The sequence below is a fragment of the Eublepharis macularius genome, chromosome 6, assembly GCF_028583425.1.
Source record: "Eublepharis macularius isolate TG4126 chromosome 6, MPM_Emac_v1.0, whole genome shotgun sequence".
Classification (NCBI taxonomy): Eukaryota; Metazoa; Chordata; class Lepidosauria; order Squamata; family Eublepharidae; genus Eublepharis; species Eublepharis macularius.
The window spans coordinates 53,882,339-53,909,988 of NC_072795.1; the positions used below are offsets into that span (position 1 = coordinate 53,882,339).

The following is a 27,650-nucleotide window of genomic DNA, read 5'->3' on the forward strand; positions in this document are numbered from 1 at the left end:
TCTACTGGAATAATAGAATGGGGGGAGGGTTAAATCCCTCATTACAGTACCATGTCCTGATTCCAGTCTCACTTGGAGATCTGATCAGAGATGAAACATGAAACATATAATTAATATGAACATAAGCAGAATAACAACAACAACATTCGATTTATATACCGCCCTCCAGGACAACTTAATGCCCACCCAGAGCGGTTTACAGAATGTCTTCTGGCATGATCTATTATGTCTAAACTGGAAGTAGGATTCCTTGCAGGAAAAAAAAGTGTGTGTCCTTGGAGAAATATGCTTTTTATTTTGTTTCATTTGTCTGCTGTTCTCCTTCATGATAGATATATAAGATTCCCCAGAGGTCTCCCTATCTTCCTCCTACTGCTAGCTGACTAAGTTATCTTTGTAAACTAGAATTATGAAAATACAGGATTTTTTAATTCTCATTTTGTCCAATTTAGATGAAACTATGGTTTGCTCTCTTGCCTACAAATCAAGATTCCAAACCTGGCTAATATTAATTAGTCTGTGAATGTTTTATAATTATGAAATTTAATATACAGGATTTGCAGACAGGACATTAGACTATATAACATCAAAACATCATTCATATAATCACCTCTGCAGTGTCCTGTTGGCCTGACTCAGACAGCCAAGGCAAGCTTAATCTCATCAGATCTTAGAAGCTAAGAAGGGTTGGCCTTGGTTAGTAATTGGATGGGAGACCACCATCAAAGACCAAGGTTGCAGAGGTAGGCAATGGCAAACCACCTCTGTTAGTTTCTTTCCATGAAAACCCCACCAGAGGTCGCTATAAGTCACTTATGACTTGACAGCATTCTCCACCACTATTCTATGGTAAGTGTTCGCAGTGCTGTGGGAAGAACATGACAGGGAGACGACATACTACGGGAACAAAGCTTAGCTCTTTAAGAAGAGGTGCCAAAACAAATATACATTCAGGAACACACACACATACAATGTTGTGCTCATGTTTTCCACAGAGTAGTTTCCCTCAGGACTGAATTCCATGTTATATTTTTATATATGCAGAATGATACTAAATATGCTGGGTAGGATTGGGTAGTGGTAGTTTTCAATGCATGCATATGCACCTACACATTTAACAATAGGAACAAGAAAAGAGAAGAATAAGAGAGAACTGCAAGACTCAGGTTACCATGTTTGTTTTTCCCATCTGTTGCATTTGAACATTATGTTTTCAGGCATTTCCCCAAATTTGGCCTATTAAAAATGCTCTAGAAGTTTCAGCAGGTGGTAGGTCCAATAAGCAAATTGTGTAATTCTGTAAGAATATATCCTAGTCCTGCTTCTACAATTGTATCCTTTCCCTTACCAAACAGGGTTAAACTCATATATGTTATAATGGAAATCTTTCTTGGCTCCCAATGGTAGAATTCAGACAGCACTGAGGATGAGACCAAGTTGATCTGGATGCTTTTAATAACTTCTTCCATCCACAGAAAGGCAGTGCATCTCCTCAAGAGGCTCCTCCAGTCCTGAGCCTTTTTGCATGAACAACATCCAATAAACTGGCCAGTCCTTAGGGCCAGATTTCCACAAATCACGTGATAATCCCAATGGTTACATGATGGCTTGGTTTGGGTGCAGAACCAAGGCCCATCCTGGACCAGACGATATGAATGCATTTGGATGGTAAAGATGAACAATCTTTGGATCAATCTAATCTAGAGGACATACAAGAAAGAATATGAGAGGGTCAACTCTGTCAGCAACCCATGGCTCAGATTCGGTCCATGTTTGATCTACTACAGGCTAGAGCCCCAAAAGGAGCTGCCCAGGTCAGAAACATCTCAGGCACCATGACCCACATATTTCTATCTACTTGGAAGGGATGGAGCCTCCTTCTCTGGGGTTTTCAGTTCTGATGGCAGCAAAGGCAGAGTGCCAGAGCAAATAAGCCTTCCTTGTCCATGTGAAGTGCCAGCAATCAGCCTCTTGAACAAATTTCTACGGAATGCCCACTGGGATAAAACCCTACCAATTACATCCCCTACAGACAGAGAAGAAAATAATGTACCGTCCCACTAGTTTTATCAGGACTTTGTCATAGCTAGAAGAACCCTGGAAGAATCAGTTTTGTTGCTTTAATTTTTTTCAGAGCCTTGAATTTAGCTGTGACAATTAGGGGGTGTATCTGCACAATGGCTTCCCATGCTATTCAGTTAGCAATCTAGTGGAAGCATGGAACTGTTGGTTTATTTTTTTTAAAGTTTGTATCCTGCCTTTCCTCTTAGGTGCCCAAGGCTGCTAACAAAACATTATTTTTTTTAAAAAGTATGTAAAATCCTTCTGGATACACCAACAACTTTCACAAAATGCTTATAAAAATGTCACCTAAAAAAAATAGAAGGGCCACAGACCTCCTAAAGGCCAGTAGCAATGGAAACTTATGACTTCCCAGAAGCTCATTCCACCTAAGCAATTAGTGGCCAACCAAAACATTCTAAAAGTGAGGGCAGTTTCAGGTGGGGGTAGCAGGACTGGGATCCAGACGCATCTTAAAGCTCAACTAGATTTCCAGGATCTGAGTTTCCCAGACTCAAAGCTCCTCCCTCGTCAGATACAAGTAGCGCGGTGACAAGTGAGGCCACCCCTAACGGCTTTTGACCTGCAGAGTGCGGATAGCACGCCAGCTCACTACTAAGGAAGACGGCCTGTAAGAATCAGAACCTTTAGTTGACTCTGGAAACAAACAGGAAGTCAGCGGAGCTGCTTTTCAAACATTCAGTGGGGCTCTGCCGGGCCAACGTGCGCCACACAGCTGGCCGGCGCGCCTTCAGCCTCGCGCTGCGCTCTCCACGGCGCGCTCCTTAGCGCTTTAAGAGAGGGCTGCGCCTTCTAAGCCCGCCTCTAACCTCCACGGCCGCCTCCTTCAGGTCCCCTCCTAATTGGCTGACCAGGGCATGAATATGTATGCACTGACCTGTGGGGCGAGGTCTGCAGCGTGAATGAGCCGCTGTCCCTCCCTCGTTCCTGCACAGAGGCTCAGTGTGCGTGCGGGTCCCTCAGCCGCGGTCTCGGCCACCAGCAGTCTTCTCTGGCTTCCCGGCAGCCGCCCGGCGTTGCCCTGCCGCTCAGAGCCAACAGGGCTCTCACTCCCCTTCAGGCAAGGTCCTTCCCGCCTGTGGCGCTGCTCCCCGGCCCTCCCGGTTTCCGCGAGCCCCTTGGGCGACCCCTGGTATCCCCCGCCGTCTGCCCCGTGGTTCGGCACCCGCAGGGGACATGCGGGGCCTGTCCGTCTGGATGGTGCTGCTGGCGCTCGGCAACTGGCTCCAGCTGCGGGCGAAGGGAGCCGTGCCTCTGGCTGACTTCTACCCCTTCGGGCCGGCGCAGGGAGACGCGGCCACCCCGCAGCAGGATGACGGCGGCTCAGGGCTCCGGCCCATCGCTGTGAAGTTCCCCTTCTTCGGCGCGGCTCACACAGCGCTCTACGTGAGTAGTTGCCCCGTCGGGTTAAAGGAGCGCGATGGTCTTCTCGCGCACACTCCAGAAATTGCTTAACGCGGAGTAGTTACCCCGGAACATTGTGCGCATACTTTGCACAGTACCTAATAGCAGAGCATTTGCCCCTTTAGGCACCTTTGCGTAGCAGTCAAAGGGGAGAATTAGTTGACCACCCGGGCTTGCGTGAATTGCTGCCACGAAGCGGCGCCTGTCAACCTGGTTGTGCCGGGTCAGATGTTACTTCCTCCATATGACTGGAAAGGGAACGCTCCATGTTAAGCGCTTTTAAGCGACATCCTCGACATGTTCGCTCAGAAGTAAATCCCTTGACTTCAGCGTGTCTTGATATGTTTAGGATCGCAGCCATAAGAGTATCTGAACTGGCCCAAAGGCAGCCTGGACCGTATTGGCTTTCTGACTACATAGCTGTAACATTGCTTCTGCATTGCACATGATTGGCATAACAGGAGATATTGGGAGATGAGTTCTGTGCGTTGGCTGTATTCACATAAACAGAGACTCATAATAAATCCTGGATTCTGTACGGTTAGCTCCTGCAGATGAACCAGTTCACTGCAGCTGCAATAGAGAGAATTGGTTTGTACACAAGCATACATGGGTGAGCAGGCAGATTTCTCAGAGTTCCCTTGCTGAAGATTGCTTCAGCCCTCAAACATCATGCAGAGATCCTGGTTGTGAGGTTATACAGTCAATTTAATACAGTCCGTTGAGTATCCCATCCAGCTAGAGTCACCAAAAGAGCTGAGGTGTTACTAACTGCAAGTGACCAGTCTCCAGATGATTCTACAGAATCACAAGATAGGTTTTAAAAACAAGATGTGGAAAGACAATGTGCTTACCAGCTGTTTTATGGTCCTTTCAAACATGTTGACATTTTAAACATCCCCCCTTGCAATCATGAAAGGCCTTAATCTTCTTTCCCCATCCCCCTGCATAGCAAATGCTAAAGAATAACTATATCACTTAACTGCCTTGGAAATCACACCAAGTCCACAAACCATAAGTTGTAAAACCAAAATACATTTTTATTAGCCTAAGGTCATCGGAATTATTAAACTTTCTTGGCTATATCTAGACTTCTGGGCCTACTAGGAATATAATATCAGGACTAAAAACATCCCTAAAAACATTGAATAGTTATCTTCCAGTCCACCCCCCCATCCCCACCCCACCCCTCAGCATCATTTAATATTGTTGGAAAGAAGCCAGAGGGATAAATGATCTGTGATCTAATTCTGGGATTAATAATCATAAATTATTTTTAAAAATGTGTACTAACTTTGAATGGTCAGAAAGTTTCCTATACAACAACCCTGTAAGATAGGTCAGTTGCATTGTCCCCAGGAGTTGCAGACAGGAGTTGAGGTTGCAAGAGAATTAAAGTGCAATTCATATATTTCTTTAAGGTCCCTTCGTTGCATATGTTTCAATGAAGATTTATTCTCAAGCTTCCCTGTCTTAGCCATCCACTGATTCTTGTCTTTAAAAACAACAATTCTTGCCATGCGAAATTAATGGCACGGGTCTCTGTGATCTGATTAGCAGAATTGGAAAGTAGGCGGAGCCCCCTCTCCCACTCTTGGTCATAATCTCTGTACTCTCTCAAAGAAATGAATTACTTTAAAGCTAGCTGTCTTTTACTTGAAATTTTTGTCTGTGTTCTTATTTTTTTAATCACTTCTAAAGCCATCTGGATTTACTTGGGGACAGTCAAACAGCCTAATTCAATTTAAGGCATCAAAGCTGTAACAGGATGTTGAGAATCAGTGTGTCTTTGCTATATTAGGCAATTACATTCTGCGGCCAAGGCAGTATATTGGCCTGGAAGTTCTGGGTTCAAGGACAGTCATCTCCCTGCTGAGGTTCTACCAACTTTTTTGCTACCTATATCTGTGGGGTGATCTGGCTGTAGGAACTGAGTGTTCGGATGGTGGTCTGGAGACTGCCATCATTTACAAACAGGATGATGGCCTTGGAATTGGCTGAAATTTTTAATAAGAACTTGACATACTTTTCAGAAGAGTAAGTGTAAAAACTATATGGTTATAAAAAAAAGAAGTATCCTTCCCTGCCATGATAGAAGACAGGAAATTGCTTACAAGATGACCCCCAAAAATCTCATTTCCTGGACAGAGCAATGGATGTTGAAGTTGCCTCTAGAGAGTTTTCTACAACACAATGAAGTAGTCTTAAGAGATGTATTTTATTCTGTAAATGGGTCAGCAAAGGAGATTCTTATGATTATCCCAGAAGTATCACCTCTTAGGTAGATGGTAATTAATCATGTTGTTAAAATGTTCATTTACTACATGAATATTGCTTCCATGAGATCAGTTGTGGGCACTATCACATATAACCAACATACAGTGTCTGTTTTGTTAAAAGGATGCACTCCAGGAAACAACCCCCCCTGCCAAGCGTACATGTAGCAAAAGATGGTGTACAAGCATTATCTGGCATGGAAATTATATCCATATATGAGACCATTTTTTGTGAAGCTGCCATTAGCTTTGCACTTGAATCTTGGAAATCTGAGAACTTGTGCTTTTTTATAGTTGAAGTTTAGGAGGCAGTATGCATAGAAATGAGTATATATTTATACTCATGGCTGTATTGCAAACGAGTCCCTTGAATTTTTTTTAACTATCTACTAGCCAGTACCGCTTACCTACTTAATGGCATTCAGTTTATGAACATGATATTTTTGAAGTCCTCTGTTTGGAGATTATGTACAATTGGGAATTCTTTCTTAACTTATCTTCACTTCCTATTCTCTCGTGTCAGATTTCACTTGCTAGACAATGGCAATACATTTGGTGTGCATGGGAAGCCTTTTTAACATGCAGTCAGCTCAGAGATGGTGAGATGCACAGAACCCAGTGAAGCCAGTATTTTGTTTCTAGGACCTCTGCTTCCCCACTCCCTATTCTATACCTGAAGTAAACCCAATAAATAAATAAAATATAACAATTTTAAAGAAGAGTTTGGCTAAGATATCAAAAAAAGAATGCAATATTCAATACAGCAATCAGGGATCACACAATGAAAAAGATTAGATTACTGCAATGCACTCTACATGGGGTTGCCCTTGAAAAGAGTTCGGAAACTTCAGTTGGTGCAGATTTGCTGCAGCCAGTATGTTGATTGGAGTTGGTCATAGGGACCATAACACTCCAGTCTTGGCTGTCTACATGGACTTCCAGTTTGTTTCCAGGCATAATTCAAGGTGCTGATGCTGACATATAAAGCTCTATATGGTTTGAGACCAACATACCTGAAGGATTGCCTACTCCTTTATGAACCTCCCAGACCAATGCAGTTGTCTTTGGAGGCCCGGGTACCCTTGCCTTCTGAGATTAAATAGGTGGCGCCCTGGTAGAAGGCCTTCTCAGTAGTGGCACCAAAACTCTGGACCTTTCTCCCCAGGGAGATTTGCTTGTCTCCTGTTGCTGTCTTCCACCATTTTGTTTTGTTTGGCGATCCTTCATTGATCCCTCCTCCATCCCCAGTGTTTTAGCTGTTGTTTTTATGTTTTGTGTTTAATTTTAGCTGTAGTTTTACACTGTTTTAGTGATGTATTAGTGTGTTGGTTTTAATGGTTCTTAAGATGACATTTTAATTTGTATATTTTAATTTGTTGGCCGCTTTGGAAGCCCTACAGAAAGGCAGGATAAAAATCTTGTTAATAAATATAGTGCTACAGTACGTAGCCAATGAGATTTGGCCTTGTGTTGATGTCACTGATGGCAAATAGAGGGAAATCAATGCTTCCTGAAGAGATAAACATTTTCAAAAGTTTGGTATAATGGTTAAGAGCAGTAGGAGTCTCATCTGGAGAACGTGGTTTGATTCCACACACCCAGGGCCGGCGTGCCCATTGAGGCCAGGTAGGTGGTGGCCTCAGGTGCGGGGTGCTGGAGGGAGCGCCGGAGGAGGCATGGGGGGAGGGCGGGAGCGCGCACCACAGAACTCTCCTATCCCTCCCGCCCCGCCCCCTTCCAACTCCGTCTCTCTTTTTTCCAGCCGTGGTGGAGGTGGACGGAGCCCCGCTGAGGCTGCAGCTCTGCAACACCGCGGGGCAAGTAAAGGGGGGATGTGTGTGTGTGTTGGGGGGCCCGGGAGGCCGTTGGCTGCCCTTGCCCTTTGCTTTGCTGTGCTACCTGCACCCTGTCAGAGCCGCCAGCCGCAGTGATCGAGCCGGCGGTGGTGCGCGCGGTCCCGTGATGACGTCATCACGCTGGCTGGAGCGTGAGCACTTGCGCGCGCATGGGGGGAGTACCCGGCCGGCCGGCCACGAGCACCAAAAACCCTTGCGCCGCCCCTGCACACACCTCCACTTGAAGCTAGCTGGGTGATCTTGGTTCAGTCACAGCTCTCTCAGCCTCACCCACCTCACAGTGTGATTGTTGTGGGGATAATAACACACTTTGTAAACTGCTCTGAGTGTGGCATTATGTTGTCCTCAAGGGCGGTATATAAATTGAATGTTGTTGTTACTACTACTACTACTATTGGGTGGCTTTGTTTATTGCTGCTGTGAAAAGGTTCACAAAAACCAGCAAGTGCTTCTAGCCCAGCCCATGAGTATTCAGAAAGCACTGCATGTTCCTTTGACTTGGCACATCCACAGTGCAAAATGGGGTGAAAAGGGTGTTGCTCTGCTTAGGACTGCACTGTTGAAGTAGTAAGGGGTTATTTGAGGAAAGCACTGATAACTTTTTTCAACCTGTATTATGAACTTGTGACAAAGTGGCCATGGCCAAATCTAGTGCATTGGAGACATCTGTAAGTATCTTGAGGTATTTTCTCGGCACTGTGGCATGATGCAGTTATGAATTACTTGGTGTGTTAACATTTCATTGTGGAATAGGATACTGTTCTTTGAATTTGTATGAGGTACAAGGTGTGCATCAAGTGCTTTTTGCTACTGGCAGTTTTGTAGATGTGCATTGAGCATAATTCTCCCAGAGAGCAGTGCATTATTGTCAATGCATATACACTTGGAATGAATATCAGTTGCAGTGTTTCTGAATCCATAGGTCCACATGGATCATTGTAGAAATATTAACTCACCATTTCTGTCCCTGGTTCAACCTGTAGTCTGTTGGGCGGAGTCCTCCTCTCCACCAGTATCATTGAGGTGATTCTCCATTCTCATCCTGTCCTGTGGCTTCTTCAAGAACCTTGTGGCACAGCCTGTTATCATCTCAATCTGACCTTGTTATGCTTCATGTGGCCATCTAGCTATAGATGTTTCCCATGGAAGGACTTGTGAAATCAGAAGAAATGTCACAGCAGCCTAGCATCCTGGTTCAGACTTGAAATCTGCCAGTTATAGAAAGATCTGCTGTTCTCATGGCTGAATTACCTGCTGTGTATCTCAAATTAACCCACTCCCAGGGAAGTGGTCGATAACTCCCCATGTAGTACATAGAAAACATAATATTTTGACTGGGTGGTGATACGTTTTCAAAGGATCAAAACAAGTACAGTATGCATCATTTTTAGGTAGCTGCACTTCAGTGAGAACTTCAGCCTTATCCCATAATGATAATGCTTGATGGTTTGGTTTTAACTGGGGAGCCTATTCAGATGTTCACAAGGCCCCCAGCTCTGGGCCAAACACTTTATCTCTGCTTGAACAGATTTCATACGATTGTTGTAAGAAGATAAAATGGGATAACCCCCTACATGTTACCAGGGGTCATTTCGTAGAAAAAGAGCTGCAGGAACTCATTAGCATAACTCATTAGTACAACACATTAGCATATGCTACGCCCCTTGCCATCACTGGAAGTGTGTCATTAGCATAACTGATTTGCATATGCTACACCTCCTGACATCACCTATCCTTGCTGTTTTGGACCCAATCCTGGCCATTCAGGGCCAAAATTGGGCCCAAAATGGCAAAAAGGGGCTGAAAATGGCGGAAAAGGGGCCCAAAATGGTCAGGATCGGGCCACTGCTGAGCAGGAGAGTCATCCATCACCCATCAGAGGCCTGATTCTGGCCATTTCAGGACCAGTCCTGACTGTTTTGGGCCTGATCTTGGCCACTTTGGGCCCAAATTGGGCCCAAAATGGCTGAAAGGGGCCCAAAATGGCCAAGATTGGGCCCAAAATAGCCAGGATTTGGCTGCTGCCAGATGGGGGAGTGTTCCCCTGCCTGGCAGTGGCCCGATCAGGGCTGCTTTGGCCCCAATACGGGACGAAACCGCCTGATCCAGTCTGAAATGGGCCCAAAATGGCCATTTTGGGCATGTTTGGGCCTGGATGGGGCCCAAAATGGCCCAGATCCAGGTGGTTTCAGCCCTGATCCCAGCGGAAACAGGCCCAAAATGGACAAAAATTGCCATTTTGGGCCTGTTTTGACCCCAATCGGGGCCAAAATGGCCGGGATCTGGTCAGTGCCAGTCAAAGGAGGCTTCCCCTGCCGTGCAGCAACCCAATCCTGGTGGTTTTGGCCCTGATACCAGCCAAAATGGGCCCGTTTGGGCATGGATCAGGGCTGAAATGGCAGGGGAGGGTTCCCCTGCCTGGCACCAACCCAATCCGGGCCATTTTGGTCCCGATCCAGGCTGAAATGGGCCCAGAATGGCCAGAAATCAGGTGGGTGGGGCCACCAGACATGTCACCTCTTTGGAGAACTGCCAGAACACCTGGCATGCTCCTGCTCAAAATGTGCCCTGCATGTTACCCTGTGCTCCCTGGAGGTAGGGTAAAATATGAATACAGTAAATAGATATGTCCCTATTTCATTATTGACCTGGGGAGAGGTAATAAATGTTTATTCTGATAGACATCTGGAGAGACTTAAGGTGCCAGAGCTGTCTTCTCATTCTTTTATAGATCCTACACATTAATCAGGAATTGAGATTAGCTCACCAGAGCCAAATTAAGTTAGTTAATTTCATTTAAAAATCTCACTGGTTTTGGTCTTCTGCCTGTTGTGCCTTACGAACAATGGTGATTACATTAAACAATGGACACAAGGGAAAAAAGGTCAAGCCAGGACACTACAAATTATCTGCAGAAAAAATCCAGAGGCATTGGAGGATATTAGATGTAGGGATTCCACAGAAACATGCTTTTGGCTTGCAGTGAGAATAAAAGAATGGGTTCAGTGCTAGGAAAAAAAATCTGTATGTGAACAGAACATTGGATTGTTTGTTTGATCCAAAATGTGGAGGAAGGGCTTATTAGTCACATAAGGCTGCATTGGAAATATATAATTAAGCAAGAGGATTAAAAAAATGTGCATTTAATTTGCACATTTGAATATAATTAATGAGTAACTCAGCACTGGTAGAACTTCTTCCGGAATATGATGATCAGTTTCTGAGCTCTGATGTGGGGAAAGACATTGACAAATTGGAAGGAATTTGAAGAGGGGCAATGAGGCAGTCTTCTAGGCAGCATGAAGGAAGACAGAAGAGCTACACTTTCCCCTGCACTAATAGATTAAATGGAGGATGAATGGATGACTGAGCAATGGGTTGGATTTGGTTGACAATATTAAAATGTCACTAAGGTGAAAGGAGAGCGATGGTTTATTGAAAGGAGTGTAAAGCCTTTATACAAAGGCAGATTATGATCAAACCTTAGATAAACTATAATCAGTCCAACAGTAGAGAAAGCTCCTTTTGGAATCTTCTTTCTTTATGGTAACTTAATTAAGAAGGGGGGCCAAGCATCTGCTGCGGATACGTTGTCACATTTATATCCCACTTTACCACTTCTGGAGGTTTTCATTTTATCCCTGAAGCGTCCCTTGGCTAAGACTCCCGAAGCCACTCTGAGAGCTGAGAGGGGATCTGAGTCTGCACTCCCCACGTCCAAACCCAATGCTGCTGGTGCAGCGCACTCACTCTCTTGTAGTTCCAGGGGCTGATCCAACAGAGCTGTACTCCAATTCCGCTGAGGCCTAGCTTTCACAGGCAGCCTAAGCCAAACTAAAGGCTCACCTTTTTCAAGAGTTGGGGCGGGATCCCCACAGCCATGCAGCAGCTGCTGGGAATAGCTATTAAAATATAAGGCAGAGCCCTTTTGAGCTTGGAACGCTGCAGTGGTAGAAGGAAGGGTTCCTGCCCCACCCCCCACCCCGTCATTTCTGTGATGAAACAGCATGGGGGTTATTTATCTGTTTTTGCAACTCCACATGTGCAGAATACTGCACAAAAATAAGCGAATCTACAGAAATAAGCTAATCCCCCAGCAGCTGCAGCACTGTTTTAGCATGAAAAATGGCTGGGAGGGGGAAGGCAGGAGCCTTTCTTCTGCCCCCAGCAGCTCTTTTTTGTTTTTTAATAGCCATTCCCTGCTGTGGTGTGACTGCACGGAACTTAAACTCAAGTCTTTAAAACAGGGCCCCCCAGTGTGGTGCCCGTGGGCACAATTGTAGCCGCCAACACCTTTTCTGGGGTCTGCTGATTTTTAGAAGGTTGATGGGGCCAGGTGGGGCTTTTGCAGAGCATGGCTTCTGGTTTGCTATTGGAGTATTGATTGGCTGTACAGATTTTTTTAAAACATTGCTACAACAACAACAACATTTGATTTATATACTGCCCTTGAGGACAACTTAATGCGCTCTCAGCTGTTTACAAAAGTGTGTTGTTATTATCCTCATGACAATCACCCTGTGAGGTGGGTGGGACTGGGAGAGCTCTGAAAGAGCTGTGACTGACTCAAGGTGGCCCAGCTGGCTTCAAGCAGAGAAGTGGGGAATCAAACCCAGCTCTCCATATTAGAATCCTGCCACTCTTCTTAACCACTACACCAAACTGGCTTTGGCAGAAACTGCTTCCACAGTGCAAGGACCTTCACTTTATGACTGAAAGTAAGCTTTAACAGCCATTTTGCGGCTGGCTACACCTCCTGCAGCAGCCATCTTGTGGCAGTCATATTGCTGCAGCCACCACAGTGTGTCAGCATTCCAGATGTGCCCTCAGGCTCAAAAAGGTTGGGGACCCCTGCTTTAAAAAGTAAATGTCTATTAGTGTGAGTCCTTTTTCTTTACCTGTTTAATTGCAGGTGGCCAAGGGCTTCTTGTCTGAATTCCCTTCCATTAAAACAAAACTTGTTTCTTGTTTTTGTATGGAGGAAACTATCAGAGATAAATAAGCAAGAACCATTTCCCCTAGCACCTAGTTTTCTAAGAGCAGGGAATGTTTTTCTCCTTTTCTCTCTTTTTGTTTTTATCCAATGTGCTCTTCTGATCCACAGGAGGCTTCTGGAGAGGGTGCTGTGATGGAACAGAACTTGCAAGCAGCTAGAATTTCACTCTAGCATTGTAGAATTTCAGTTTTCTTCCCTCTCTGTTTAAATGAGAAGGGGAACAAATCAAGGGTTTACTGAACCATGAAGGCACTTGCTTTGACTAAGAAGTGAAGCCAGTTAGTTTTTATTTCTTAACATATGTGAGAACATAGCAGTTATTCAGAAGAAAGGTTACTGCTTTGAAATAGGCCGATCTAACATCCAATTAAAACCAACTGTATATTTCTGTTTAGTGGAAATTAGCATTGAAAATACTTTGCTGCTACCATTAAAAAAAAGGGACAAACTCTTATTCCAAGTTCCTAGGAAAAGTTACGGAGCCTGTGTGAACATTTATACTATCCCACCAGAAATACAGAGCAGCTGCAAATTTCCAGAAAATGCCTATCAGTTCTCATGATGCTTTATGCATGCCTGGGGCCTTCCACACACAGCCTACTGATTGCCTTCTCTAGTTGCCACTTCCAAACACTGCTCCTCAGGGGTCATTTTGTGGAAAAAGAGCTGCAGGAACTCATTAGCATAACTCGTTCGCATATGCCATGCCCCTTCACATCACTGGAAGTGTGTAATTAGCATAATTGATTTGATCGGGCCTGAAATGGCCAGGATTTGGCTGCTGCCAGACAGGCGTGTGTTCCCCCACCTGGCAGTGGCCCGATCAGGGCTGTTTTGGCCCCAATTCAGGCCGAAATGGGCCCAAAATGGCTCAAAATGGCCATTTTGGGCACGTTTTGGCCTGGATCAGGCCCAAAACAGCCCAGATCAGGTTGGTGCAAGGCAGGGGAGGGGTCCCCAACTAGGCTGCAACCTAATCCTTGTGGTTTTGGCCCTGATCCCAGCCAAAATGGGCCCCAAATGGCCCCAAATGGGCCTGGATCAGGGCCGAAAAAGCCTGGACCAGGTCAGTGCTGGGCAGGGGATTCTTCCCCCACCCAGGACCCAACCTGATCTCGGCCGTTTCGGCCCTGATCCCGGCAGAAATGGGCCAAAAATGGCCAAAAGTGGCCATTTTGGGCCTGGATTGGGCCTCCTTGTCCACTGATTGTCTAGTGATAGGCGGCATGCTCATGGAGGTTGCCCGCCACTGGCAGCCACCTCAGGAATGTGTGCCGCATGCTCCCAAAAGGTGCAGCAACGTCACTTCTGGAATCATGCCGGCTGCAGGAGCATTTCCACGCTTTGTTTGGAGCTGATTTGGGCTCCAAATGGACTGAATCAGTCCCCGTGTGTAGCGCGGGAGCACTTGTGTGGCTGACTTGGTGATGTGACTTCCAGAAGTAACATCATTGCAAAGTCACTTCCAGAAGTGACGTCAGTCAGAAGGACTTCATGCCTGGCACAAGTTAAGTGCCAGGGACTCTATTTGCCTGGTGGGAGGGTAGAGGGACCTGGCAATCCTATGTGAGGATAAGTGGAGAAAAAGGTAAGCTGCTTTGGCTCTCTGTTGGGAAGAAATATGGGATATGAATGAAGTAAATAAATAAAATTTGTATTCATATATGGCACACAGAGTCCATGTTCTTAAAACCTTGGTTTTCCCATGTGCAGCATGATTTGTGTACATGATTTGTGGTTACTGATCAGTTACTGGATTCAGTTCAGGATACTGGTTATCACCTACAAAGTCCTTAATGGCCTTGGGTCCACATACCTGCAGGACTGCCTCTTTTTCCATACCCCACTGCAACAGCTTTTCTCATGTGAGCAAAGTCTTCACCTTGCAAGTGATCACCAACTGCTAGTATTACTGGGCCCACAACCAGCAATCCCCACCCCCCACCCCCAGGAGCAAAAAGGTCCTGGTGTCCTGGCACACTGAAATCGCTTCTGGTAAAACCCAGTAGTGATGTCACTAGACGCTATAGAATTTTCAAAAATTCTAAGCCCATACATGTGCATTCTTTATTGTGGCTCCTACCTTGCGGAATGGCCTGCCTGAGGAGGTCAGTAGGGCTCTGGGGTCTTCTACATGAGTTATCTGCAATGAGTGCAGTGAGTTCAATGCTTTAGGGAAGCAGGGTTCTTTTTTCCCTGCTTCTCCACAGCATTGTGGTACATTCATGCCACATTCATGCACTGCCAGAGTTCCCTGGTTTTTCTCTAATTTTCCAGCAAAGACTGGATGGCTGCTATGTGGGTTGGCAAATTGGTTGGCAGCCATTTTCCTTGACCCTGTTGCAGCCACCACTCCCTCCCCCCCCCCCCCCCGGCCACAGAAGAGCTTTTTATTTTTTTAAAAAATGGCACTAGGATATCATGCACTAGGATATCATATCAATCAATCAGCTGGTGGCTGCTTTGGAGCATTGCTGCAGCAGCAAAGGCTTATAAAATGTCACTACTTGAGCTTGTTGGGAGCACCCAAATAAGGCTGGCAGAGAGAGAGAGCTGGAAGTAGGCATCGCAGTGGCTATTATTGCACAGCCTCTTGTAATATGATAGTTTCTTGTGAGAGATTGAAAACTGAGAGCATGCATGTTGTACTGTATACACATTAAAAGGGGCCAGATGTGGCCAATGAAGATGGCTATCTAAGCCAGGCTGTAAATGATTGGGATCAGAGGGAGGATGAGGGTTAAGCTGTATGCAGACCCCTCCTTCTCACCCCATCTGAGGTTGTTGTGGGGACCACCTGATGGCAAGAAGGGTGAGATGGGACTCAGAGAGCAGGGTGAGATGGGTGAGATGAGACTCAAAGAGTAGGGTTGTCAGGTAAACTGGGGGGTGGGTGGGTAGGGAGGTGCCTAGTGGGGGAGGTGCTGTGCTCCACAGCCTTCCCAGCGACATCAATTCTGGAGTCTCCATACTGAAAACTATGTTTTGAGCTGATTCCTAAAGAAAAAAATCCTAACAAATCAGTCCTGCTGAGACTCCATTGCTTTTGGTTTAAAGTGGAACTGACATCATTAGAGAGGCTGCAGAGATTGTGCACACTATTTCGCTGTGTGCTCCAGCCACTTTCCTCACACTCCACCCACCTACACTAATCAGGAGAGTTGTGCTGCGGGGTGGAAGATCCCAAGTGGGAACTGGCAACTAGGGGTGTGCAACCCCAAAAGATTGAGGTTTCCTGCTTCTGGTTTACCTAGAGCAGGAAAAAAATTCGGTTAAACCTGAAACCCGAAGCAGCAAGCCACTTCGGGTTCGGGTTTTTAAGCCGATTCGGGTTTATTAGGGAAGATTTGGCCGTTGTTTCCAATGGGAAACACTGCTCCCGGCTATTTGCGGGCCTGGGGGGTCATTTTCTTCCCTAATAACACCAAATTTGCAGGAGACCCTCTACCAACCCTCCTCTCACAGCCACCCAAGTTTCAGGAATATTGGACTTCGAGGGGCCATGTTATGGCCCCCCAAAGAAGCTCCCCCCAGCCGCCGCCTATCTCCATTGTTTCCTATGGGAAAAATCAGCGGGAAGGTTCCCAGGAGGCTGGGGGTGGCATTTTGCAAGCAAAATGCACCAAACCTGCAGAGGACCCTCTCCCAACCCTCCTCCCACGACCACCCAAGTTTCAGGGAGATTGGACTTCGGGGGGCCATGTTATGCCTCCCCAAAGAAGGTCCCCCAGCCACATTATTCCCTATGAGGACTATCTTCACTCCAGAGAATCACAATAGGAAATTTTTTATTAAAAATGCACAAAGCCATATGAAGCAAGGGAGTGAGCAACTAGAAGTGAACTGATGATCAGCCTCCTTCAATACAGCCGAAACTGAGTGATCAACTTCACTCCAGAGAGTCATCCAACATTGAATTCTACCCAAATCAAACTGAACCATGTGCTGAAAACTAATGGGCTCTTCTAGGAGGCTGGGGGTGACATTTTGCAAGCAAAATGCACCAAACCTGCAGGGGACCCTCTCTCAGCTCTCCTCCCACAGCTACCCAAGCATCAGGGAGATTGGGCTCTGGGGGCCATGTCATGGCCCCCTAAAGAAGGTCCCCCCAGCCGCATTATTCCCTATGAGGACTAACTTCACTCCAGAGAATCACAATAAGAAAAATTTGATTAAAAATGCACAAAGCCGTATGAAGCAAGTGAGTGAGCAACTAGAAGTGAACTGATGATCAGCCTCCCTCAATACAGCCCAAACTGAGTGATCAACTTCACCCCAGAGAGGTGAAGTTATCCCACCTTGAAACAAAATATAACATCACACCAGAGAATCACACACCCCAATTCCAATTTTTGATGGGGAATTTCAGTTTTTTGGATTTCTAGGAATAGTATTAATAGCACATTCAAATCACAACTACAATCCCACCTTGAAACAAAATATAACATCACACCAGAGAATCACACACCTATTTTTTTTTTTTTTAATTTCAGTTCTTGAATTTCTGGGTCTGGGAACAGCATTAATGGCACATTCAAATCACAACATACAATCCCACCGTGAAACAAAATATAGCATCACACTAGAGAATCACAGCCCCCCAATTGGGGGGGGGATTTCAGTTCTTGGATTTCTAGCCCGCCCTCCCCACAAGCGAGCTGAGGGTGGGTTAACAGCATGCAGCAACAACATCAGAACAACATTGATTACACCCCCACCCAACAGCACTAAAGTGGCTCAAAAGGAATGCACCACAGTATCACATCCATTCCACCCAGACCAAACTGAACCAGGGGGGGACGTGCTTGCAACTTAGTCCAGCAGAACCATTCTCATTTCCTGTAGCCAGGCTCTGAGTTCAGCCAGTGGGGAAACACCACAGAGCAGAATGAGTAAATACCAAGTCACACGCACGACACAATGGCATTTGCAGAGCACTGTTGCTGAGGTCCCCCCCTCCCCTGCCAGCTTCAGGCTGAAAACTGCCTGTGAGGCACTGTTTAGATCTAGCCTTCATCATCAGCTGGTGCCTGCCCACACCATTCCTCCCCACTCACACCCCTTCAATGAGAACATCTAACAGCAGCAACATTTAACAGCATTTAACAAAATTTAACAGCATTTAAGATAATCAAACAATAGTTAAACTTTACAAACAGCATCTAACAGCATTTTGAAACCTTTGACAACAGTAAACAACAATGGCTTAGTTTGGCTGCTTCCCTGGGTTTCCTGTTGTGTTAGAGTTTAACTTTACACAACCTATTCTGTCTCTCCCTGTCTTCCCATTCCAGCGGCAATGCCAAGCAATATTTCTGGGGCCTCTATTCACATTTAACAGAACAAATTTGTACCTGCAGGGACTGAGCCAGTGCTGCTGCATTCTGTGCATGTGTGTGGTTGAGGGGCTGGCCAAATTGGAGGACACTGAGTTCCCCCCACCTCCTGCTGGTGCTCTAACTAATTTTATTTGTGGGACGAACGCGATTCCCCAGGTCCCAGACTCATAGAGGATACAGGCCACAAGGAGGGCTCACCTCAGTCACTCTGGAAGTCCACTTCTGAGAAATCAAAGAGCCGAGAGTTGACCTTCAGGAAGACCAACTGCTCAACTCTCCATGGGGAAAGGCGAGAGCGATGTGGGCTGACAATGTCACCAGCATATGAAAAGATGTGCTCGCTCTCCACGCTCGTCGGAGGGCATGAGAGGAGATGTTGCGCCTCAAGGGAGAGGTCTGGCCAGACCACCTCCTTCTTGGCCCAGTAGCTCAGCGGATCAGTGGACAGCAACTCACAGGGCTCCGCGAGGTAATCCCTGACCATTGTCTCCACCGAATCCTGTCTCACACGACTCACAATCCCAGAGGGGCTGAGGGCCCGCCAGAGCATCTCCATCTCCATGGACATCCCGTCGGTGGCCACGGGGGGAGCCTGCTCAGAAGGGGCACAAGGGGGACCCGCGGAGCTGGGCCCCCCACCCATGACAGGCTTTATCCTGGCATCTATGCCCTGCTGCAGCCTTCTCACAAGTGTGCACACTCCTGGAACCAAGTCTGCATGTGGTGCATCTGGGTCCACAAAGGAGGCCATTGAACTCTGGAGCTTGTGCATCAGAGGAACGACCAGACCCAGGGTCACCATGTCAGACGAGACCGCCACCGTGAAGTCCTTGAAGGGCTTCAGGACTTCCATTGTCTGGGAGATGGTGAGCCAATCCTCTTGGCTGAACTCACCCACCTGCCTCCAAGTGTCGCTCTCTGAGAGCCACACCTGGAGGGCGGCTTGCTGCTCCACCAGTTGCTCAAGCATGGCGCAGGTGGAGTTCCAGTGAGTTGCCACATTGGTGATCAGGCGATGTTCCGGCACACCTATCCCGGCCTGCTTCTGGCACAGTTCATGAGTGAACCTCACACTATGTGAGAAGTGACCCGTGAGTCTCCAACATTTCTGCAGGAGACACTGGAGCTCATGAGTTGCGGGGTCTTGTGGTTCCCTGAGGGAGCCCAAACCAAGCACATCTTTCACCATGAGATGAAGTTTGTGGGCCGCACAGTAAATGTGCTCCCAGCCCACCAGCGCCACCGCTGCCCTCATGTTTGCGCCACCATCCATAACCATACATCCCATGGTAACACCGCTCTGGCCTATCCAGTCATCCAACTCCCTCCTCAAGGTGGCTACGATGTTCTCCGCCATGTGTGCCACATCAAGAACCTCGGAGTTCAGCAGAGCCTTGCAGTAGCTGTCCCGGCGGTCTCCCATCTGTCCCTGCCTAACTCTGGACACCCCACCCCCACCCTGAAGGTCCTCGGGTTGCCACCAGTGAGCAGTGAGCGAGAGGTACGTGTGCTGCACACTAGAGCAGGTCGAGATGTTGGACGTGAAGTGCACAGTCCTCCCGGCAGCGCGGGACAACTGTGCCTTCATGTGGTCCCTGGCAGCCCTGTAAAACAAGGGCACCACTGTCCTGCTCAATGTCGTGTAAGTAGGGGTCATGTTCCAGGGAGCAAGATCCTGGCGCAGCTCCTGGAAGCAGAGTTGATCAGCTAGGGTGACGATGCAGCACATGATGCGCCTTCTCACCTTCTGGATCCCCCCTTTGGGCACACTAGTGCCCTGCTCACCAAGCATCTCTGTCAGAGAGGCTTGGCATCCCTGCCCTACAGGAAACCATGGGGGGGGGAGCACCAGAGGAGCCTGCCTCCTTCTGGCTAGCTGGCAGCCACGTGGTGCCACTTGAACGCTCCCCCTGAAGAAGCACCACCTGGTGTTGCCTCTTCACATGGTTCCTCATGCCAGACATGGAGAGATGATTCACATCCCTCCCTCGACTGATCTGTGCCCTACAATGCTTGCACTGAGCAAACCGGAAGCCCTCCAACCTCTGGAAATGTTCCCAGATGTCAGAGGAACTGGAGGGCCCACACCACACTGGGGCTGCGTGTTTGGGCCCCCCAGGACACACCTCCTGTGAGGTTCTTGGGGAGGACACACCGTGCCCCAGCTTTGCAGACGAAGACGACTGGGGCTGAAGGGGAAAGTGATGTGCCCTCCACACTCTCTTCCTCTTCCTCTGGCATCCTCTCCTCCTGCATAGTCATGAGAGGCCTGCTGCTGGCCTCAGAGAACACCAGGGAAGTCTCACCAATGGTAGGCCTCTCCCCCAGGCCCTCCAACATCCTCTGAGTCCCTGGGGTGAACGTGAAGGACAGAAAAGTCATGTTCCCCACGTCCACCTCAAGGGACTCTCCATGCTGCCCCTCCTCCCACTGCTGGGTCTCAGCAGCTGGAGGAGCGGGAGCCTCAGCAGCAGGCCCCTGCTCAGTGTCAGCTTCTGCCTCAAGCACCTGGCTTTGGGGTGGGCCTCCAGCAGCCGCCTCAGCAAAGAGAGCCTTCCTAACCCTCTTGTTGTTACCACCAAAAGTCAGGCTGGTGAACGGCAGTGTGGAGGTCCTCCTCCTCTGCTCAGGTGGGGGGAGAGCCACAGCATCTCCCCTCTCCCCCCTCCCCTCCACCCATGTTCTCTTCTCCCTCACCTTTCTCCCACGACCCATCTTTGATCTCCTGCCACTCATGTTTCTTCCCACTATCTACCTTATTAAGCAGGCCCACTGACTGAAGCACCTATCCACTAATGGAGTTTAGTCTTGAGAACTAACTGCCTGCCTAGTCCCTACTCTGAACACTTGCTTTTTTGTGGCTCTGTTCCTAGAGATGGACTCAGAAAATGTCTTTTCAATGCCCTATTTAGTTTGGTGGGACTACACTAGCAAACAGCTGAATTCCTCTTCAGGAATCAAGCTGGCCCTGAACCCCAAATATCTATAGGGAAGCCTATAATGGGAAGCCTTCTTCTAAATGTACTACCTCTAGTTCCAAGGGAGCCAGAGATGGGCAGGAATACCATTCTTAAATGCACAAATGGACGGCCTATTTAACAACATAGCTTGAGAACCTGAACTCCTGCTAATCCCTACACGAGTCTACTAATCAGGAAGAAGAGGCCTTGGTCCCTAACTATTTGATTCAGAGGGCAAAAGTATAAAGAGACCTACAAGTAAAAAAAACCCTTTTAAATGCCTCTTTTTTTGAACACTCTCAGAATCTTCCCCAAATATCCAACCCCTCCTCTCCAGTCAGCATCTCCCAGCAAAGCAATTCTGTAAACAGGAAGCAAATGATTCAGTGGACCCCCAGAAGCAAAGCTGCACCAAAGAAGCCCACTCAGCAAAGGCAGCACCAAATTCAGTACAACAGCAGTAAAACGTGCTCTTCCCTCCCAGTTGCACAGCAGCAAAGCTGGATTAAAATGCAGCAACAGAGACTCAAGGCACAGAACAAGGCCAAAACTCAGCCCCCCCCCCCCTCTCCAGCCCACACTCAGCAAAGGCAGCACCAAATTCAGCACAACAGCAGTAAAAAAGTGCTCTTCCCTCCCAGTTGCTCAGCAGCAAAGCTGGATTAAAATGCAGCAACAGAGAATCAGGGCAGTGAAGCACACTCCCCCTGGAGCAGAGCTCCACAGAACAAGGCCAAAATTCAGCCCCCCCCCCGCCTTTCCAGCACACACACAGCAATGATTAAACAGAAGCAATAATTAAGAAGCAATAATCACAGAAGATTTAAAAACCACCCACAATTTTCCCTTCCCTCAAGCCACCAAGACTGAGAGTCAACCACCACCACCCTCTCCCCCCAAATAGAAAAAAAACCCAGTGCAAATCAAGTGACTCTCAAACCTGTTGCAGACAGTCCAGTCTAGGTCCATCAGGGTAGCCCAGCAAGGTCCAGTTGGTCCAGCAGCAGGAGCAGCAGGTCACTCAGCAAAAGCAGCACAGCCAGCCCAGAGAGAGCAAGCACATGGCTCAAGCAGGGCAAGCTTGCCAATTTATGGCTAAATCTGGACAAGCCCCAAATTCAAAACAGCCAGTCACTGCAGCAGCATTTAAATTTTTTTTAAAAAAACTATGTCCTCCCGGAGAATCGCCGATTAGGGAAGGGAGCTGCTTGCTGCTGCAGCGATTGGCTGTTTGTCTCAGCCAATCATACTCCCATCCCTGATGCCCTCCTCTCCCTCTCCCCTTCCCTCTCCCTCTCCTGATGATGACAGGGGAGGGAAGAGAAACGGAAGAGGGCAAGGGGAAAAAGCTTCACAGAGCAACCCAAAGCAACCCGAATTGCTTCAGGTTGCTCTGTTTCGGGTTTCCTGAATCGGCCCCAGTGCTGGGGCCGATTTGGGAAGTACAGATCAACCCGAATCGGGGTTGATCCGTGTTTGCTTCAAGTTAAAGAAACCCGAAGCACACATCCCTACTGGCAACCCTGCTGGAAAGTGATGGGGTTTCCATTTCCACCCCTACATTTTAATTTATTTATTTCATTTATACCCCACCTTTCTCCCCAATGGGGACCCAAAGCAGCTTACATCATTCTCCTCCATTTTATCCTCACAACAACCCTGTAATGTAATTTACACTGAGAGTGACTGGACTAAGTCCACCCGACAAGTTTCCATGACAGAACAGGGTTTCGAATGAGGGACTCCCAGATCCTAGTGTGAAACTTAAGTATACTTGTAAAATGCAAATACACATTAGTAACATATTTTATCCGTACATGTAAGTAGAAAAGATGGGTGCAGAGGGAGTAAAAATAGTATAACTTAGTTGTTGTAGATTTTCCGGGCTGTATGGCCATGGTCTTGGCATTGTAGTTCCTGACGTTTCACCAGCAGCTGTGACTGGCATCTTCAGAGGTGTAGCACTGAAAGACAAAGATCTCTCAGTGTCAATGTGTGGAGAAGATGTTAGTATGTAATGATATATAGAGTAGATATATAGAGTAGATATAAATTACCTGCTAACATCTTCTCCACACATTGACACTGAGAGATCTCTGTTTTTCGGTGCTACACCTCTGAAGATGCCAGTCACAGCTGCTGGCAAAACATCATGAACTACAATGCCAGGACCCCACGGCCATACAGCCCGGAAAATCTACAACAACTAATGTTCTCCGGCTGTGAAAGCCTTCGACAAAGTATAACTTAGTGTTGCCAGGTCCCCTTACCCTCCTGGCAGGAGGTGCGGGATCTAGCGTTTACCTCATTCTTGGTTCCGGCATGCTCCTCACACATGTGTGAACTGCATGTGTGGTCCTGCACCAGTGCAATTACTTCACTTCCAGGAAGTGATGTCATTGCGCAAGGCTGGGGCGCACACGCTTCTCAGCGGAACAATTTGGGCCCCAAATCAGTCCACTGAGAAGCTCAGGAGTGCTCTTGAGGTGGCATGATGATGTCAGTGTTGTTGTGCTGGCCCCGAGAGCACACCTGGGAGGCCCTTTCCCCACATTTCCTCCTGCTGGCCAGGTAAGCGGTGGCAGGGAGAGGAGGAGTGAAGTGGGGAATCCCCCACCTCCACTGGAGAATAGGATCTCTAGTACACCTTGTCCCAAGCCCCTAAAATCTTAGGACTTGCAGGGTACAGGCAAGAAGGCATGCCCCCCCCCCCCGCAATCTCCTTCTTAACAGTGACTTCCTAGTATTTAAGCTGCTTCTCCTTTCTCTGCATTCTCTTTTATGTGAAAGTAGCGTGTCCCGCCATTCTGCATTTTTATCTTAGATTGTAAGGGACCGGGCTACTTCTGAATTTTGTCTAGTACCTAAGAACACTCTCCCAGTGTTGGATAGGTACATAGCAACAATAAAATTTAAAAATTCTTCTGCTACACTTTTCCATAAGAAGCCTTGATGCAATTTACCTATTAAGAAGTTAAAAGAAAATTCAAAACATAATTTAAAAAATGAATAATAATGTTACTCTGGAACAAGCTCTGTTTTGAAAAGGAATATAAAATTGCATCCAATAAACCCGCCCCCCCCCATGTTCTGTTAAACATGCAAAAATATACTGTTTCTAGTATGAATGGCAAATTCCTGAAATCAGCTGTATATTAGCCATTTTTTTTACTGCAATTACTAAAGAAAGGTTTTGCAAGGCCTCAGTGGTGCTAGGTGGAAGAACTACCACACCCCCACACTGTCTTCTGCCTCAGATACTCTTGCCAGCTGTGGTGGCGTCTGCATTTGAACTTTAAAATTTGAAAATGCTCAAGTTTATCCACCCATTCACTTCTCTCATCTTATTTCTTTGCTTTTCCAGTGTAATCCTTCCCTTTGTTACACTAATGTGTTGATGTCAAATTTGGGGTGTAGTTCTGTAGCTTTAATAGTATTATGTAATAATTTTATAATCCACCTGAGATCCTGCCCAACATATGGTTTCAGAGAACATACATAAGTTGCATTCTGTTTTTGTTTCATTACTTGTTGTCAGTGAATATTATGTTTTTATATTAATAAAAATCAAACATCCCACTTGTGCACTTTAGTCTTTCCTCTGCCCCCATCCAGACCACACTGGCTCACGTCCAATTTGTATGGAATGGCTATAAAAAGGCTCCTATCCTTTGTAATCGAGCCAGACATTTAGCGGGTTGCCTTTGGCAGTGCTGTAAACGGCAATACCAAATGGAAGGCGAAGATGAGCCAGGCTGAGAACCTCAGCAAGATATGTTTCCTTAGTGCAATGCATTTTCATCTTCACAAAGCATGAAATGGGCTGGTGAGAGGGGTTAGGAGCCCCAAAATCGGGACTGGAAAACAGTTTTGTTCCCTAGATTCATAGGATATGCAGTTTGCTCATTTTCTGACAAGGGCTTGTTCTTGGCACTACTGATGCTAACAGTTGCCCTCTTTTACGTGAGACAATGGAACCAGTCCTTTATTATCATCACATGCATAGCAATTTGTGTATGTGCCATTGGCTTGATCTCTTGATACAGGGTTGGGGGGGCACTCCTTTTCAACCTACTAGTTGTAAATGGTGAAGGAAATGAGCACATTGTAAACCCAAATACTTTCCTGACCATAAGCAAACTATGTAAAATACCCTCTTTCCTTGTTGGATCCAGTTGTTCTCTGTCTCATGCACACACAGTTTTCCTGGCAGATGGCTCAATGATGCTTTAAATATGACACTGTTGAGGAAAAAGCACTCACTTATTTGAAATTGCAACTGTGCCGATTATTGTTACAGTTGGACTACTCCCTATGCAAAGCAGCTAGTTGTGTGTGCTTCATTAGCATACCAGTGCAACACCAGCCCAAGGCTGCCAATTACTGGCATGTCTCTGGAAGTATGTAGCTACTTTTTGGAGATGGCGGCCTTGATTGAATGAGATATTGTGTAAATACAAAATGGGCAAAATGTTTAGAAGTGTGTGGTGTGGCATGTCAGGCTCAACCTTTGCATGTAGGTTTGTCAAGTGGGCAAACTCCTTTCTGTAGGAGGAGTTCTGTAGTTCTTCTGACCACTTTAAAAGAAGTAGTTGTAAGACCTCTCATGAAGAGTTATCCCAAGACCCAGATAATCCAAATAATTACTGTTGAGTGGCAAGGTGCTCAACCCACTGGGGGCTACATTTTGGAGAACACTTTTTACCTAAACCCATTTCAATCTGGATTCAGGCCTGGGTTTGGGATGGAAATGTCTGTCTATCCCACTTTTAATTGAAGGATTCCATATTTTTTAAGCTGTCTTTATGCCTCAAGCTTTAAAGCTGTTTTTATGGCATAGGGGTTTTTTTTTTGCTTGTTTTAATATGTTTGTTTTATGGTTTTATTATTATTTGTGAGATGCAGCATATACATTTTCTAAATAATTCCATATTTTAAATCAGGTCTTTCAGCTGTCTTATGACCTTTCTTCAGCCTTTTCCTGGGCCCATGGCGGTCTGATCTTATCTATCTGGAGTTCTGCATGAGCATAGAGAATCCCAGAATGTTTGGATGGGTACAGAGTTCAGAAAAAGATGCTTATTTAGAGCTATGTAGACTTACCTTGTGAGGAATTCCAAGAGATTCAGCTGTTTATAACTTTTGGGAGATAGCACAGCATGTGTTTAATTAAAAGGAAGTGAAATACAGACACAGTCAGAAGTATACGGTTTAATGAATTTTAGCAGAAGCACAATATGTCCAATAACTTTGGTCTTTCAGCTTCCTTTCACTAAGGAAGCTCTCTGTCTCATTATAACAGTTTTAGATGCTTCTAATCAAGGCTGTTTCCACACGTTCTTATAGGCACAGTCCACCCTCGGAACTCTGGTGGCTTTTCCACAGGCTTCCTTACATCTGTGTTTGCAAAACGTTTGCATGCTGTTTTGTTACTGGGTTTTTGGGCATCTTTTCTGGGACTGCACTTTCCCTGGTATTTTCTTTTGAAGTGTGTTGATGGTGTGGTTCTTTAGCATTCTTTGGCATCTGAACGGTTAAAGTGTTCTGAAGACTCTTCCACTCTCCACCCAGTTCCTCCCCCAGAGTGTCAGACTGTGGCTTATTAAAAGTTGCAATCCAGACTATCTCTTGCAATTACACATGAGTCCATTGGTTTCAAAAGACTTTACTGAATATAAGCAACCATTATAGTCCACTGGCCAAGATTCAATATCTTGGCTGGTACACAGATGTTGTTACGAATGAAGGTAAAAGTTAGGATACAGAATAGCATAGCCCAGCAAATCCCATCCTCCCCCCACAGTTCTCAAAACACGCGACTTGAAGCTGAGAGAATGAAACTTTCCCAAGGCTGGAAGGGCTGTAGTCAAAACATTCCTCTTCTTTGAGATAAGTGTTGCTAGACTGCTTGTCACCTGCAAAAGAAGAGCTTGAAACACTGACAGGATTAAAATGGAGTCTCTCTGGTTAGAACACATAAGAAACATATGTCAGACCTGACATTTCTGCCCCCTCTAAAATGCCCTTTCCCCTGGTTTGAGAGGGTAGAGATTGTGAAAGGATTTAATCAATCTAGGGGCATGAACATGAACATCCTCCACCCACTCATCAAACCCAGAATCAAAGTCCTTCCACCTGATGAGGTAAAATAGTCTATTATGCTTGATTTTAGAGTCCAAAATTTGCTGTACTTCATAATGGACTTGGTCATCGATTAGAGTTGGTATGGGAGGAGCACGGGTGTGCCATTGGTCTGCTGGAGGGACCCTTTTCAGTAAGCTGATGTGGAAAGTCGGATGGACGTGGCGAAGGTTTTTTGGCAAATCGAGTGCTACTGTCACTTTATTGCTGATTTTACGGATTGGAAATGGTCCCAGGTATTTCAGTGCCAATTTACGGCTGGTTTGGGCGACTTTCAAATTCTTTGTAGACAAATAAACAAGGTCTCCGGGATGTAATTCCCAATCGGCCGCACGATGGCGATCTGCATATTTTTTTTAATCCTGCTTAGCTTTGTTAAGATGCTGTTGAATAAGAGTCCATTGCTGAGCCGCCTCCCCCCACCATTCTGAAACATCACGGGAGGCAGTTGCAGGGGGAAGCGCTTCAAAAGGAAACGGTTTAAAATGGTATCCATACACTACTTTGAAGGGTGTTTCTCCGGTAGATGCATGTACACTATTGTTGTAAGAAAATTCAGCTAAGGGCAACAAATCAATCCAATTGTCTTGTTGGAA

At 46.5% G+C, this 27,650-nt stretch overlaps 1 protein-coding gene across 4 annotated transcripts in view; it reads left to right on the forward strand.

Moving 5' to 3' along the window:
* The first annotated feature begins 3,038 nt into the window (after positions 1–3,038).
* The window catches only part of SNED1 (sushi, nidogen and EGF like domains 1), a 98,402-nt gene continuing 73,790 nt past the window's right edge, over positions 3,039–27,650 (forward strand). For 2 of the 4 annotated variants that reach the window (XM_054984123.1, XM_054984126.1), the window contains exon 1: positions 3,180–3,468. In XM_054984123.1, the coding sequence (XP_054840098.1) occupies positions 3,259–3,468 (210 nt within the window). In that variant the 5' untranslated portion in view covers positions 3,180–3,258. Of the gene's footprint in view, positions 3,469–8,240; positions 8,287–27,650 lie in introns of those variants that run through there. The other 2 variants (XM_054984127.1, XM_054984122.1) reach the window with 2 other exon arrangements.